Below are 15,477 nucleotides of genomic sequence, written 5' to 3'. Positions count from 1 at the left end.
TTTTGATTAACGTAATCACACATGTCGCCACACCTGATCACACCTATTTGGCTCCGCCTCACTATCTATCACGTCATCTCCTGTTTGCGCAGCGCATGAGTTGGGACTAAGAGGGGGGTATCAATTATAACATTTACATTTAATCATCCAGCATGTCCTGTCGTCTTTGAGGTACATCATCTTCTTTCTTGACACATTTCAGAGAGAACTTGCAGGAGTATTTGTTGAGATTTGTGTGTTGTATGCGCCCTTACTTGTGGCATTACGGTAACAACATTTTTTTGTATACTGTGTACGTCCTTACATGGCCAAAGATAACCGGAAGACGTAACTCCTTTTTTACAAGCAGATAGAATTCATGCGCAGTATTAATCACACTTCTGCAGAACGTAACCCACCAAGTGACACATCACCCAACAATAACGTACAATAACATGAAAAATGCTACTTAAACTGGTTCAAAGACTATTTTTCGAGTTTAGGTTCAAGCGGTTCAGTGTCACCATAGCAACCGAGCCAAACTACTCCGCATTACCAAGCGCAAGTGTTTGATATCTGCTTCTTTACACGCTTCACCAACGCCACATGCTTTATTTGTGTTTTTATTTTCTCATGACCTGAACACAAAGTGACATTTGAAAAGGAGGATTTCTATCTTTATCTGCAACCTGTAAGTATTTGTGTTAGCAGTTAGCGACAGCTTAACTGTTTTAACTGAAGAGTTACCATAAGGTAACTGTCGGCAAGATGACAGGAAGACATAGATTTACTGTCTGCACCGTGTTGTCAAGAGATAATTATTTAATTCTCTAATATAAACAGTTTTAGGTTTTAGCATTATAATGATTAATATGACACCATGATATTAATTCACATTAATAAGCATTTTTCATAAAGTGGGTTAACTGTATTTTAAAACAAATACTGTAATGTCATGAAACATAACTAATGACTACAGATGTCACACAAATATAGTGTAATAGAGAATAACTTGTAGAGTAGTTGTACAATAAATAATAATAATGGTAACAATGGACCTATGTTGTAAATGACTGTCTTCATTTATATTGTGGTGTTACAACTCTGTGGCGTTTACCTCCACTTGTGCTCTGTCGTTTAGTTTTGTGTTGCTGCGTTGTCGTCCTACCTGATGGAAGCGGGTTCAAACTAAGTTACCACTAAATGGAACAGAACTAAGCAGATATAACTTCACCTAATCGTTCAGAGCTTTAAGACGATTGTTTCTGGGGGTTAATAAATAAAATTATAGTAAATGCCCTCATAAAAAACAGTCTGGTTTGGAGAATCTAACATTCAACCTGACTTTTCGCCCTTAGATTCAACATGGCATCTGACACATCTCATCCAGGTGAGGAGGATGTGAAGGTTCGAAGGAAGAGGAAGGAGCATGACGTGAGAAGGAAGAAGGTGTCGGCACCTGACATCGAGGTGTTGACATCAGCAGGTCATCGAGCTCTGAAGGACGGGCAGATTGAGGAAGCTCTGAGCTGGTTTAAAGATGCACTAAAGAATGCACAACAGGTGAGATTGCTTGACCCCATGTTGCGATTTAATGGGTTTCCTAGAACACTCTCTCTGAAGAGCATTTATGTGTTTTGGCAAATGAGAAATAAATTGAATTTCACTTTCCTTAAGGGGATGAATAAGGTAAGTCTTTAATTTTCCTCCTCTTTCCTCCAGCTTCAGGACTCTCGGGTCCTTCAGGCCTGCTCCTTTAACCTGGGAGCAGCCTATGTGGAAGCTGGACAGCCTCAAAGAGCTCTGGATTTTCTGCAGAAAGCTGCGCCAGGTCCAAAGGCCAAACGGATCCCTGACCTCCAGTTCAATCTTGCACTGGCCCACAATGCACTGGGGCAGAGCCAAGCAGCTGCTGACTACTTCCTCCAAGCTGCTCACCTGTACAGGTCACAAGGAGCTGGTGGCAGCGAGGGGGACGCCTGCATGGAAATGGGCCACTGCTACACCAGAACCCAGGTTAAAACTTAACCAAAACACAAATTTGAAACTTGTCAGAACTAGCAGTTGTCTGCATTTTTAGAAAAGAAAGAATCAATGAAAGCAGGAAATAAGCCAACTGAGCAGTGTCGTAAATGTCACAACCTGCTGCCTTGGTTTGCAGGACTGGTCTCTGGCAGTTCAGGCTTTCCTGCGAGCAGCAGACAGTTACAAAGTGGCAGCCATGCTGGATTCAGCAGCTTCTGCCCTGAAAGAGGCTGGAAGTCAGATGGTTCAGTCCGAGCAGTTCAGCTATGATGACATCGTGAGCGTGCTGGCAGAGTGTCTCAGTCTGACCGACAACATCAAAGACCCGAGAACGCTGAGTAATGACACTGGTGTTCAGTAATAGATTTACTTAATTTACTCATCTTTAACTTATTTGCTGCTGTGCTCCAGGTGAGCTGTACCTGTCAGTGGGTGTGTCCTACTGCTGGATCAGATGTTTCAAAGAGGCAGTGCAGTGTTTCCAGGCAGCTCTGGGCCCTGCAGCTCAGTGCCCCCCCCTGCTGGCCAAGGTGCTGCACAATCTGGGGGCTGCTCTGAACTCTGTGGGCCAATTCAAATCTGCTGTCAGCTACCACCGCCTGGCTGCAGGACTCTACGGTTAGACTGTGCACCTGTCACCTCACACCAATAAGTCACCTGACACAGCTGTCACCTCTGTGTGTGTACACACAGGCTCTCAGGGTCACCGTGGCAACCAGGCTCGGTGTTTTAGCAACCTGGCATTTGCCTACAGCCAGCTCAGTGAGGAGGAGGAGGCAGCAGAGAGCTTCATCCATGCACTGCAGGGGTTCAGAGACACAGGTGATAGTAGTTCCATTGAGCATCACTGTGAATCAGTCAGTCAGTCAGTCTGTGTGTGTGTGTGTGTGTGTGTGTGTGTGTGTGTGTGTGTGTGTGTGTGTGTGTGTGTGTGTGTGTGTGTGTGTGTGTGTGTGTCTGTGTGTCTGTGTGTGTGTGTGTGTGTGTAGAGGACCACCTGGCTCAGGTGCAGACATGTGAGGCATTAGCAGAATGTTACCTAAACCAGAGGAAGCAGCACAAAGCCATCCAGCTCTACAAAGAGGCTCTGAGCGTTCTGTCTCACTGCAAGGTAACACGCCTTTCACCCAATATCTGTGTAGAGGTTCTTTCAGTTACAGGATCAAAGCAGCGCTTTTTATGTTTTTAGGATAATACAGATCAAGTTCGAGATCGTCTAGTGGAGCAGTTGACTGCGGCCCTGCAGCAGAATCTGCCAGTTAGCCTGCAGGTCTGATTGTGTGATTCATCCACAGCTCAATCACACAACTGCAGCATCACCTCAGCAACTGATCGCATGTGGTTTTAATTGTAGAGACCATGTCCACATAGACCACGCCCTCACAGGCCACACCCACAGAGCTCACCTGTTGGACTGCACAGCAGGTAACAGTTCTGATCCAATCACATCCAGTCACCAACGGACTTCATCTCATGTTAACATGCTCCTTACAGGATGTCTGAAACCTCAAAGAGTCCAAGCAAACCGTCCGATTGCCAACCAGCTGAGCAAAACAAGGAGGAGGCAGGTGAGACTTACCTGTTTCAAGAAAAGACCTACAGCCAGATCACTGTGGTGTTTTGTAAACAATCCACATGTTTGTTTAATGATTTCAAATCAAGAAAAAAAAACTATATTGCATAACATGTTGTTCAATGGGTAACACAGGGTCAAAGGAGGAACCCAAAGGTCAATGGGATGTGGGTGGAGCAAATGATGGAGCCGAATTTAGGACCTCAGCACCTCAACTGCAAAGGTAACACAGGTGTGGATGTAACGCCGATGAAGTGGGTGTGATGTGCTGTGGCCTCATCCACCCTCTGGGTTGTCTGCATGTTTGTGTGTCCCCTCAGGTCAGGCCAGTCAGATCAGCAGCAGCTCAGTGAACCACTGCTACCTCACACAACTAATACATCAGGTAAACACCATTAACTAGAGCTTAGGGAATGTTCAGAGAAGGCAGAAGGAGAACATAGAACCCCTGTTCTGTCAGAACAACACGAAGCTAATTACTGAATGTGACACAAAGCTGAGTTGGCGAAGTAATTGTGTGTTTTTAGGTGAGGTGTGGTTGGACACGGAGGACCCCGTCTCCAACAGGTAAAGGACCTCTGCCAATAAAACTCCACTACAACAAACCGTCATTAAACAGTTGTGTTTGTCTGCAATTTGCTTTCAGTCAAACCTTACTGGCCCCACCCATCATCAAAGGTGACATCATCAAGACGTCACAGTGGAGGTCTCGGTTCTGTTCTCTGATGTAGAACCGATGTTCCATGAGTGTGGGTTCAGATTTGTGTGTGTTGTCATATCATGACTCAACCCAAACTTTAGAACCAGGACTTGTTTTGGTTTGTGTATGTTTCTCTAAGTTTTATAGATTTAATGATCAGAATTAGAATCAACTTTAATGGCCAAGTTTGCGCAGGACATCCAAGGAACCACATACGGTCTGACTCTGTCTTTGTTCTTTCTTGTGGCAAAAAAATACAATTTAATTATAGTTATTTACAAAAATTAACAAATAAATAATGTAAATTGCAGCTCACACATTCAACAGTGGTTATTGCACGTTTATGTTTGTGTCTGTGAAGCGTCATTGAGTCACTGGATTTTGTGACCAGTAGAGTTCAGCTCAGAAACAGTCTGGGGGAAGAAGCTGACTCTGTGTCTGGTGGTTCTGGTGGTTCTGCTGGTTCTGGTGGTTCTGGTGGCTATGGCTCTGTGACCCTGCCAGAGGGGAGGAGTGTGTGTGGGTCAGCAGTGATGCTGAGTCTGGCCCGATACAGGTGCTCAGTGGAAGGAAGCTCAGTCCCGCTGATCTGACCGGGCCACCTGCTGCAGTGTGTGTCTGTCCTGTTTGGTGGCTGAACGGAACCACACAGTGATGGAGGACACTAAAACAAAGCAAAGGACTCTGAACACGAGCAGCGGCTCTGGAGGAAAACACCGGGGATCCATGACAGCACGGCTGCACTTACACGTGGCTTCGCACAATATTAACACAAAAAATACTTTCAACAAGGCTTCACAAGAGACAAGATTTGCATGACCTGGTTACGGGAGCAAGACAAGAAGAGGCCTGAAACACAGGTAAAAGTGAAGGAGATGGAGTATGTGTAGAAAAGAACCACAGAAGATCAGAAGGAGCATCTAAGTAATTATGACCAGTACAACTAAAGACACTGGGGACATACAGTATATTGGAAATTTAGATCAGCTGTTCTTCATAACATAGCAGCTAAATGTGTAAACCTGAACTCTGATGTAAACTAGCAATTGTAGCTTCACTATAAAGCATGTGTTGGTTCAGGAAATGAAAATCTTCGAGCATCTGGTCTTTTTAGCTTAACTTTCTCTACTTTGGTTTAGGAGATTATTTAATAAACAAAGTCTCTGGCAGCAGCATGTTGATCTGAGTATTAACTTACAGTAAAGGCCACTGACGAGTGACTGAACCTTCACACACTGAGTACAATCTCTCTTAACTCAACTACCTCAGTAATTCATATAATGAGATGAATCAAACCACAATAATATTAGTAAAAAATAGTGTGATGAATATGAAACATTATATTCTCAGAGTCTCCATGTTAAGTAGACTGGGCTCAGCCCACGTCAGGGACACGTGAATCCAGCTCTACCCTAAAGGTGGTTTCGCATCCATACCAGCTGCGTGTGTGTGACGCTGAAGGCTCCTCCTTCTCAGCACCAGCCTCCAGAGCTGCTGCCGCTTCTGCGCTACACTGGACCCTAAGCTGATCCGAGACAGGCCTGATCCTGTTGGGTCCGTCTGGCTCTGTTTGGTTCTTAAGGTAACACAGGACATGAGCAGAGAAGCCACCCAGAGCAACTGAGCAGGTAAAACACTGATCCTTTCACAGACTAACAGACCTCAATCAGAGCTTCAGGACCTGATTAGTAAATAGTAAAGTACAAAAGTAAAAGTAACAATACATGACAATACTGTAACAATACTGCAGAACTGGGCTGATCGTGTGACTTGTTTTGACAGGATCCCGGCTGTTACCATTAATGAGTGCAGTAGTCCGTCAGGGACCGTTTTGCATGAATCTGACAGAATAAGACCCAGGTTGTTAACTGAGCAAAGGAAACAAAGCCTGGTTCTGATTCTGGTCAAGCAACAAAAAAACAGTTTTCAGATAGGCAGGGAGGAGTAAAGATTACCAAGGTGACATCATCAACACACACACACACACACACACACACACACACACAGAGGGAGATCACGTTACTGCATGAGTCTGCAGGTATTTTTGGATCTGTGTGTGTATGTGAGATACAGTAAAATATTAATAATTCATCACAGTATTTTTACTATACTAATAAGTAAAGAAGTAGCACATGAATTCTACTGAGCATGTACTGGAAGTAAAGGTTTTTATTATAAGTTGTTATATGTTTTCAGTAACGTTCATATGATAACAACAGCAGCAGACAGAGTCCAGGATCAGGATCAGACCCAAAGTCTGGACTTACAGACCGGTCCTGACACTTTCACTGACCACTGACTGATGATACTGATAATGTCACAGTAGCTGTATTATTTTACACGCAGCAGGTGAGTATTTTGGATTATCACAGGTCCAGGTCCAGTTGCCATGGTAACCAGCACCATTTTATCACAGGTGCTTTGTGCTTCAATAACACTGTGCCCAAACAGGAAGTGTGTCACAATAAGAGCAGGTATCGCTGCAGGCAGACAACTACACAAATGGGCAGGAACATCAAACCTAAGCTAGGGACCATCTTCACAATAAACCAGGTTGAGCCAGAGACCCAGTAAAGACTTAATGAAAACTGCTGTTATTGAAGGTGCTTATTCAGAACCCAGGGCAGCCAGAGAACTTGACTGTTCTTTTGTACAGGATGTCACAGAACCGGTCCTCGCTAAGGCTGTTTTCACTGGCTCCAGCCACCAACACCTCCCATTCCCCCCCTATGTCAGACTGGGAGCCTCCCAGTTTCACTCGAGCCGCTCAGATCCGCGTGGGGGCCATTTTTGTCCTCTTCCTGCTGGCAGCCTGCAGTAACCTTGCCCTATTGGCCAGCGTGTGGTGTGGGCGTGGCCGGCGCCTGGCATCTCACCTACGGCCACTGATGCTGAGCCTGGCGTCCGCTGACCTGATGATGACGTTTGTGGTGATGCCTCTGGACGCAGTGTGGAACGTGACGGTGCAGTGGTACGGAGGAGACGCGCTCTGCAAGCTGCTCTGCTTCCTGAAGCTTTTCGCCATGCAGGCCTCCGCCTTCATCCTTGTGGTCATCAGCCTCGACCGCCAGCACGCCATCCTCTACCCACTGGATGCGCTGAGAGCACACCGCAGGAACCGCCACATGCTGCTGATTGCCTGGAGCCTCAGCCTGCTTCTTGCATCACCACAGGTAACAGCATAGGCCAAAGTCGTCCTGTTGAAGTCTGTGAGTCAAGGAAAGTTCTAAGCTCGGCAGCTCCTGCTGATAAATCCCAGCAAGAATGTTGGTTGTGCGTTCTGAGGGAGATTAAGCCTCCTGCTGTGAGCTCAGGCAAACTACTCCCCCTGAATGCTAACCACGCAGCCAGACCAGAGACCTGACGCCAGAACAGGAAACATGTTAAGGTGTGTGACTGATACTGTGTGTCTCGTCTTGCAGCTGTTCATCTTCCGAGCCATCCGAGTGGAGGCCCTGGATTTCACTCAGTGTGTGACTCATGGCAGCTTCAGCCGCCACTGGCAGGAGACACTGTACAACATGTTCCAGTTCACCACATTGTACATCGTCCCCCTGCTGGTGATGACCTGCTGCTACGGCCGCATCCTACTGCACATCCACCAGCAGCACGTTAGGGACAAAGGTAAAACGGGCTGCATCCTGCCACACGGCTGCTGAGTGACATCCCTGACGTAGCACCTCCCTCTCTCAGCAGGTGAGTCGTACCTGCGCCGCAGTGGCACTGACATCATCCCAAAGGCCCGGATGAAGACTCTGAAGATGACCGTGGTCATCGTGCTGACCTTTGTGGTGTGCTGGACTCCATACTACCTGCTGGGGATCTGGTACTGGTTCCAGCCAGACATGCTGCAGGTCACACCTGAGTACGTACACCACGGGCTCTTTGTGTTTGGGAACTTAAACACCTGCTGCGATCCAGTCATCTACGGCTTCTACACGCCGTCCTTCAGGGCCGATCTGGCAGCCTGCTGCCGCTGGATGTTCGGTGATCCGTCACCACCGTCCCCGAACCGTCTGTCTGCCAGACCTGGGCCTCCCAGAGGGGAACTAGACCCTGCCACCAGCAACCAGGAGGCAAAATGAAATGAACGAAAGTCACTGGTTAGGGCGAAGTTTGTAAATTGAGGATGTGTTGGATTATGTCCATTGATTAGGTGAAAGAAGTCCAACTGCTGATTTAAGATGTCAATGATCAACAGGTACTGGAACCGACTGGCATTGAATGTCAGCCAACCATTGCATGGAACCCATGCATGGTACCACTACAAGGAGCCACTGCAAGGAACCACAACATGGAACCACTGCACGGAACCACTGCATGGAACCACTGCAAAGAACCACAACATGGAACCACTGCACGGAACCACTGCATGGAACCACTGCAAAGAACCACAACATGGAACCACTGCACGAAACCACTGCATGGAACCACTGCAAAGAACCACAGCATGGAACCACTGCACGAAACCACTGCATGGAACCACTGCAAAGAACCACAACATGGAACCACTGCACGAAACCACTGCATGGAGCTACACTATGGAACCACTACAAGGAGCCACTGCAAGGAACCACAGCATGGAACCACTGCTTGGAGCCTGTCAGGTTCTGGCTCTGTGCTCAGTTTTATTTTGAAGAGGACTTTGTTCATTGACCTTATCATCCTGTTTTATTTTGGTAGTCTCCTGGTTTCTGTTCCTGTTTTAGCTTCACTCCCGGTTTACGTCTTGTCACAGCTGTCCTGGTCATTATCCACACCTGCACGTTATCAGTAATCAAGTCATTTTGTATTTAGCCACCACCTGTTCTGATAGTCCCTTGCCAGATCGTTGTTTGTGTGTACCTCGTCATAGTCCAGTTTATTGATCCTGTCCGGCCGTATATCGTGTACCCTGTTCCTGACTGCTGATTTTGAGCCTGCTTTATCCCTGCCTGTCCTGTCTGCCCTGGTCTTCTGTTCTGCCTGTTACCGACCTTGCCTGCCTGGACAGGATCTGACGCTCGACGATTCCGGTATTGTAACCTCTCTCGCGTATGAACCTTGCCTGTCCCTGACGCCGTCTCTGACTGTCCTCGTTGAACCCGCATACCTGGAATAAAACCTTCCCTATCACTTTCCAAGCTGTGTCGTGCTGTGCATGTGGGTCCTCATCTGTGCGATCGTGACAGAGCCACTGCATGGAGCCACTGCATTGAGCCACTCTATGGAACCACTACAAGGAGCCACTGCACGGAACCACAGCATGGAACCACTGCATGGAGCCACTGCATGGAGCCACTCTATGGAACCACTACAAGGAGCCACTCTATGGAACCACTACAAGGAACCACTGCATGGAGCCACTGCACGGAGCCACTGCACGGAGCCACTCTATGGAACCACTACAAGGAGCCACTGCAAGGAACCACAGCATGGAACCACTGCTTGGAGCCACTGCATGGAGCCACTCTATGGAACCACTGCAAGGAACCACTGCATGGAGCCACTGCATGGAACCAACCATTGAATAACTTCTCTATTGAGCATCTCACTGATTGATCAACATCATAACGCCTGAAGGTTTATGGACGTATTGCTGGCAGTTGCTTCCTGGTGCAGACTGTTGTGTTTATGTAGCTAGTGTCATAGCTGCTGCTGTTACCTGGAGACAGGCCAAAGAAAGGAATTCTTTAATATTAACTCTGTGAATTTGAGCATTTGGTGTTTTCTCATTCAAATTATGTTATAGATTGAACTCTTTCACACTATTTTACATGATTTTGGAGGTTGCCCCTTATTGTTATTTTCCACTGATGAACTGTTGTTCTTAGTTGAGCTATTATTAGCCTGCTTTCGGGGGCACTGCCTACTGTGAACATGAATGATAATGACAATAAACAATAAAGGGGCCGTGCGTCAGAACAAATGATTTGTAGCCTATAGCCTGAGGACAGAAATGCAGGTCAGGTCTAGACTGACCTGATATTCACATCATCTTTTCTTGTTTACCTTAGATAATGAGAGTCTTAGCCTCTTTGAAAGATTCTGGATGACCTGTAACTTCCTTCCACTACTGTAAATTCACATGAAGTGAGCAGTAACCGGGTAAAAAGCAGCTGCTCACTAACAGGCATGACGTGCAGCATTAGCGCCTGCTACTGATCTTTGATCTTACAAATTCAAAAACCTCAAATTAATCTTCATATGAAATCTGTTCAGGTGCAAAAATCAACTGGAGCAATAATCAACCTGTGAGACGACTGAAGCAAGTAAACGGTTTACATGTAGAGTTGATGCAGTGTTTATCATCAGAAAAATCAAAAACCATTGGTCTGCACAAATGAAACTGAACAATTAGATAGATGAATAGAATAGAATAGAAATGATGTCTTTGTTTTAGTGTGATATTCAACAAACGACAGAAGCTGTTCTACATTAGCTTTATTTGGTTTCATGTGTCTAAACATCAGAAGAACAGACAAATATTTCACATGGAAACAGAAGCTGTGCAGTATAAAGCTTCTCCGCTTTTCTTATTTTTAAGACACATTCATAAAATAGAAGGTTAAGAGAAAAGAAACCAGTAACATTAAAGCCTCACTTTTCTCATTGGTTCTAGCCTTCGGTTGCTATCTCTACATCTTGTGTTTTAGGTTCTACAGCGGTGAACAGCACGAGGCCATAGACGTTTGAGCCTGGAGCTTCAGCTGAACACACTTTGATCTACAAATCTACCAACAAAACAAAGAGCAAAAATGATAAAAACAGGGAAACTGGGGGAATAATTAGAATATCATTACAATAAACTACGTATGTTTATTTTGGCAGAATTTTCTCGTCACCGAACGGCAACTTTAGAAAAACAAAGAACTGAAAGAACGTTTTAGACAAAAAACAGCCAATATTATTTTCTAAACACTTTTTTTAAATTTCACTTTGTTCTGGTTTAAATTTCACAAACACTTGGTTCAAAGTGAAGATAGTGAATAGCTCCAAACTGATGATGACCTTTGACCCTAAGGAGAATCACAATGACACTGCCTGATGCAACTGAAGCCCCGACGCCACTAACGTCATGCTGAGTCGACTGCGCAGATAACAGAATAACCACGTCGCAGCCTGAAGCAGTTGGTTATTCTGGGTTTTATTCTGGTAACGGACTCGGCTGAAATGAGCACTGGACTCAAATGAACCCCATAACTAAACGTGGCCTCGTGGTTTCTTTAATATGTGGGTCTATTCGAGCGTCACCTCATCAGTAAAGCTTCTTCAATGAGGCATCTACACTCAGAAGGTTCTAGTAAGGATCATGTGAGATCCGCTCAGCGTCTCAGGGTCATCATCAGTTTTAGAGGCGGAAGCTGTAAAGACATTCAATCACGAACAGAACAGAGTCTCTGGCTCTGAACACAAACAACTGAATCATTACTGAACTTTGGGTCAAAGTGTTTCCATCTATTCATTATTTGGCAATTTCAACTCATTCCAATAGTTGAAGCTCTTCGTGTTCAATATATGAAAATATATAATCTGAAGTGTCAAACTTGACCACGGGCACTTGTTTTGGTTTTGTTGGTTATAGCCCTGGGAACAGGGAGCAGAGTAAAAGCAGACAGGAAACTATTTATCTTTGGATGTCAAACAGCTGTTTTAAAGACCATTTGGAAATTGCTGAAGTGGCCGAACCTTTGTTTCACATATAGAAAGCAATAGATCTGCAGAGGAGGAAAACATCTGCTTCCTCGGTTACTTCAATCAACTCCATCACCCAGAATCCACCACTGGACTCTAGAGGATCATGTCTAATGCAGGTTTCTAGCAACTCCCTGTTTCAATTTTATAATCTACAATATAACAACAATGTATCCAGCAGTGCGGAAATCTGGACTGAGCCATAGCAGTCATGGCTCAAAGAGGATCTGAGCAGATCAAACACTGGTTCTGATGAGCAGCATCTGACTTTCCTGGTGGCGGCCGACCAACATCAGCACCAGTACACAGAAATGGCAGCAGGGCCCCATAAGGGCCTTTTGGTTAGGAGGTAGGTTTGCTTGAGCAGCAGCAGGACACGCCAAGCCCGAGGTAGCTCTTTGGAGGTAGTGCTTGTAGCGGTGTTGGGGGAGGGGGGGGGCAGGCAGCCGTCGGCCTCGTCTACATCCAGACCACAGGTAACACAGCGAATCTAAGGCGGCGCAGAGGAGCGGTCTCATCCTCTACAGACTGAGACCTGCTGAGCCTCAGATGATCACAGAGCGGATCCTCTGTGCCTCATGGAGTCAAAACAGGGCACATGGTGATGGAACTGAAAATACAGGTTTTGGTTTCATTATCAGCATCTGAAAGCACAAAGGAACTGGACCACACTGGTTTGTGACAAATGCTTCCTTTAGCGACGGAGTCAGAGGAATTGGGCTTTGGTTTCAGTCTCATCGTGAATCGAAGTTGGAGCAGGCGACGTGTGAACGCGGAGGATGTGTTCGTCCCTGAATGGTTTCAGATGCTCTTCTCAATCATTCCTGAAGCTGAAGGCTGCGTGGGGCTGTGAGGAGGCGAGGAGGCGACGCAGGCCGGGCTTCAGGAGGAGGAGGAGGTGTGGCTGCCGGTGCTGGGTGCACTCGCTTCAAGCATCACCATCACTGAGGCAGGAGCGGAGTCGCATGTCTGTGGGCCGAGCACACAAACAGCGTTAGCGTGTTAGCGACAACCCTCACACACAGAAGCCTGTCTGTGGAGGGTGAGGACATCGACTCTGGCGCCAGGAAATGTTTGCTCGTTTTGTAATGAAAATGAAGAGGGACCTGAAATAGAGACAGAATCAGATCTGGATCCAGAACAGGACCCGCCTTTGTGGCTGGTGAGCGCGTACCTGGTTGAGCTCGATGACCTCCGGCGCGTGGTTTTCAGGACCTCTCACTACATTCAGAGTGGGCGGAGCCTCCCAGGTAACCTGCTTCCTGCAGAACAAACTGAACATGACAGAGTGAGGATGGCGGTACTGATGCTGGTGGTGCAGAACATGCTGATCATGGCTTTACCTGCGTCTGTATCCCAGCAGGACAAAGAGCAGGCAGCAGAGGACGCAGGCGAAGCCGCTGTGAACTCCGATCAGCAGCGTCGACACCGATCCATCGGACTGGTCACAGTTACAGCTGGGCCCGGCTGGGAAACACAAGCCAGCACGTTTAACTGGTGCCACTGGTTCCATCAGTCTGGAATCTAGATTCTTCTGTGTCCTTCAGAAGTGCTCGACATGGAGCCAATGGTTCCTGCTTCACGGTCAGGGTGCTCCTACCTGCTGCAGGCTTCCCTCCTTCTTCCAGAGACACGAGGCGCTGGTTCGACAGGCTGTCACCGTTTCCGTTAAAGGCCACCAGCTGGATCTCATAAACTGCTGCTGCGTCTGCACCAAAAAACACTTGGTTCTATAAGCAACACACCTCACATGTCTGCTCGTGTTAGCCTAGCAACTTTTTCTGTGGGTAATAGGATTCTGTTTCCAGTGAAACCAGTGCTACCAGTGACACTGACCCAGGTGGGAAATGGTGTGGGTGTTGATGTGTGCTGGGAATGTCTCCTGCCCCTGGATGCTTGGGTTGGAAACCCCGCGGTACTCCAGTCTGAAGCCCTCCAGCATCCCTGGCTTACTGGGCAGCTCCCAGTACACCTGCATGGCAGTCTGGTTCAGGACTTTAGTGAAGAAACTGGGAGCACTTGGAACTGTGGAAAACAGAAACAGCATACTGTTGAGCTCCTTATGTGGAAAACTTAGTCATTGTCACAGTTTGCCTCGGTTTTGTGACGTGAGTGAATGAATAAATATGTGACCTGATGACACGACCGCTGCTTTAATACGCAGCTGCTCTTGGTTTTTGCCCCTGAATTTGACGGTTGGTTTCTTGGACCTACCTCCCCCCAGGGTGGTGCTGGTGATGGTGCTGGACTGCTGGCTGCCTCCCAGGGCAGAGTAGGCCCTCAGGTAGATGCTGTAGGTTGTGGCCGGCTCCAGGTTCTCAAACTTGTGTCTGAAGGTTGTTTTACTGACGGCTTCCTGCAGTTCTGCACTGTCGAGCTCTGAGTCAGAGGTCAAAGGTTACATAGTGCAGTGTGTGAATGTGGTCCCATACAGGTCCAAAGCGGGATTATCACAGCAGAACCGGCACCCAGTTGTTCTGCTCTGACCTAAGACTCTAAAGGTGGAACTCACCCCCCAGCCGCCTGATGTGCAGCACGTAGCCGATGATCTGCTGGCCCACGTGCTCCGCTGGCTGCTCCCACGTCAGCTGGAGGCTGCTGGAGCTGAGGGCCGTGGCCTGAAGCCCGGTGGGGGCCTCCGGCAGCTCGGGCCCCTGGCTGATGGCGAGGCGCGCGCTGGCCTGGTTGGTGCCGGCGCTGTTCTCGGCAATGCACTGATAGATGGCCTCGTCCTCGGGGGTGATGCGGGTGACGGCGAGAGTCCTGCAGACGGCGGAGAGGCGGAGTCACGTGACGCTTCACCTAACGGTGCCTGAAGCACAGGCTGCCGTTCCCGTCACCCGGACTCTTACGTGTTTGCGTTGGTGAGCCTGACGTTGTTGCTGGGCATCAGCAGTTTGCCGTTCTTCAGCCAGATGAGGTGCGGCTCCGGGACGCCGGACGCCGTGCAGCTGAACACAGCGCTGCCTCCTGCTGCTCTGGACACAGACTGAGGCCACTGCACGAACTCTGGAGGAGCTGCACCAACACACAAAGCCTGGATTCAGAAAACTGCTCTGCCTCAAAGGTCTGGAAACAGTTGCTTCATGGATCAACAGAAGGAGGAGGAAGCTGAAGGTCTCCTGGAACGTGTTTTGCTCTTTGGTTTTTGTTTCATTGTTTGTTGACATTTTCGTCAATAATTTCTATGTGAAAATTCAAATTCAGGAACTTGAACTTGTCTTTGCATTTGAACTTCACGTTGACCTCTGACCTTCCCGCCTCCTCTCCCCCTGTTCTGCATCAGACAGACAGGTGCTGTCTCGCCTCTGTGTGATTCATCTCCACGGCAACACACAAACTGCACACACACATCTCAGGGGTCAAAGATCAGAGGTTAGATGGGAGGAGTGACAATGAGCCTTTATCAGCCTGGGACGGTTCACGAGCAGAAAACACACATCGAAGAGCAAAGTACACAAAGAAACACCGAGTCCTTCAACGTGTCAAGGATGAGAGCAGGACGCTGACAGGCAGCTCCAAGAAG

The 15,477-nt window shown here is 47.5% G+C and overlaps 3 protein-coding genes across 7 annotated transcripts in view; 2 read left to right on the top strand and 1 right to left on the bottom strand.

The window, feature by feature from the left end:
- The first annotated feature begins 36 nt into the window (after positions 1 to 36).
- Positions 37 to 4,380, top strand: LOC114842572 (tetratricopeptide repeat protein 24). 2 transcript variants are annotated; one of them, XM_029128190.3, is made up of 14 exons: positions 37 to 171; positions 1,338 to 1,542; positions 1,702 to 1,995; positions 2,141 to 2,342; positions 2,416 to 2,622; positions 2,698 to 2,826; positions 2,994 to 3,115; positions 3,194 to 3,274; positions 3,359 to 3,429; positions 3,499 to 3,572; positions 3,713 to 3,800; positions 3,898 to 3,962; positions 4,105 to 4,144; positions 4,224 to 4,380. In XM_029128190.3, the coding sequence occupies exons 2-14, from the start codon at positions 1,345 to 1,347 to the stop codon at positions 4,306 to 4,308; spliced, it is 1,656 nt and encodes a 551-aa protein (XP_028984023.1). In that variant the 5' UTR covers positions 37 to 171; positions 1,338 to 1,344; the 3' UTR covers positions 4,309 to 4,380. The 2 variants fall into 2 exon arrangements, with proteins under 2 accessions (XP_028984023.1, XP_028984022.1); XM_029128189.3 differs by lacking the exon at positions 37 to 171 and adding an exon at positions 395 to 670.
- A 359-nt stretch (positions 4,381 to 4,739) lies between these two features.
- Positions 4,740 to 8,941, top strand: LOC114843317 (gonadotropin-releasing hormone II receptor-like). 3 transcript variants are annotated; one of them, XM_029129754.3, is made up of 5 exons: positions 4,740 to 5,905; positions 6,934 to 7,450; positions 7,700 to 7,901; positions 7,971 to 8,380; positions 8,479 to 8,941. In XM_029129754.3, exons 2-4 carry the CDS (start codon positions 6,935 to 6,937, stop codon positions 8,360 to 8,362), a joined length of 1,110 nt encoding a protein of 369 aa, XP_028985587.1. In that variant the 5' UTR covers positions 4,740 to 5,905; position 6,934; the 3' UTR covers positions 8,363 to 8,380; positions 8,479 to 8,941. The 3 variants fall into 3 exon arrangements, with proteins under 3 accessions (XP_028985587.1, XP_028985586.1, XP_055359383.1); XM_029129753.3 differs by having other exon boundaries at positions 7,971 to 8,941; XM_055503408.1 differs by lacking the exon at positions 4,740 to 5,905 and having other exon boundaries at positions 5,926 to 7,450; positions 7,971 to 8,941.
- A 1,744-nt stretch (positions 8,942 to 10,685) lies between these two features.
- LOC114843316 (immunoglobulin superfamily DCC subclass member 3-like) overlaps positions 10,686 to 15,477 on the bottom strand; it is a 12,572-nt gene continuing 7,780 nt past the window's right edge. For both annotated transcript variants that reach the window (XM_055503402.1, XM_029129750.3), the window contains exons 7-14: positions 14,804 to 14,969; positions 14,464 to 14,714; positions 14,166 to 14,330; positions 13,788 to 13,976; positions 13,552 to 13,659; positions 13,295 to 13,418; positions 13,126 to 13,225; positions 10,686 to 12,920 (exon numbers count right to left, since the gene is read on the bottom strand). In XM_055503402.1, coding sequence (XP_055359377.1) covers positions 12,834 to 12,920; positions 13,126 to 13,225; positions 13,295 to 13,418; positions 13,552 to 13,659; positions 13,788 to 13,976; positions 14,166 to 14,330; positions 14,464 to 14,714; positions 14,804 to 14,969 — 1,190 coding nt within the window. In that variant the 3' untranslated portion in view covers positions 10,686 to 12,833. The remainder of the gene's footprint in view (positions 12,921 to 13,125; positions 13,226 to 13,294; positions 13,419 to 13,551; positions 13,660 to 13,787; positions 13,977 to 14,165; positions 14,331 to 14,463; positions 14,715 to 14,803; positions 14,970 to 15,477) is intronic.

This window comes from Betta splendens, chromosome 16 (assembly GCF_900634795.4).
Source record: "Betta splendens chromosome 16, fBetSpl5.4, whole genome shotgun sequence".
Classification (NCBI taxonomy): domain Eukaryota; kingdom Metazoa; phylum Chordata; class Actinopteri; order Anabantiformes; family Osphronemidae; genus Betta; species Betta splendens.
This window is presented reverse-complemented; position numbering and strand designations above follow the sequence as displayed.

Excerpts from the sequence above, each read along its gene's own strand:
- LOC114843317 (XM_029129754.3), top strand. The coding sequence starts at position 6,935 with ATGTCACAGAACCGGTCCTCGCTAAGGCTGTTTTCACTGGCTCCAGCC. Across the intron at positions 7,451-7,699 it reads TGCTTCTTGCATCACCACAG|CTGTTCATCTTCCGAGCCAT; the intron begins GTAACAGCATAG and ends CTCGTCTTGCAG. Across the intron at positions 7,902-7,970 it reads GCAGCACGTTAGGGACAAAG|CAGGTGAGTCGTACCTGCGC; the intron begins GTAAAACGGGCT and ends TCCCTCTCTCAG.
- LOC114842572 (XM_029128190.3), top strand. The coding sequence starts at position 1,345 with ATGGCATCTGACACATCTCATCCAGGTGAGGAGGATGTGAAGGTTCGA. Across the intron at positions 2,343-2,415 it reads CAAAGACCCGAGAACGCTGA|GTGAGCTGTACCTGTCAGTG; the intron begins GTAATGACACTG and ends GCTGTGCTCCAG. Across the intron at positions 4,145-4,223 it reads GAGGACCCCGTCTCCAACAG|TCAAACCTTACTGGCCCCAC; the intron begins GTAAAGGACCTC and ends ATTTGCTTTCAG.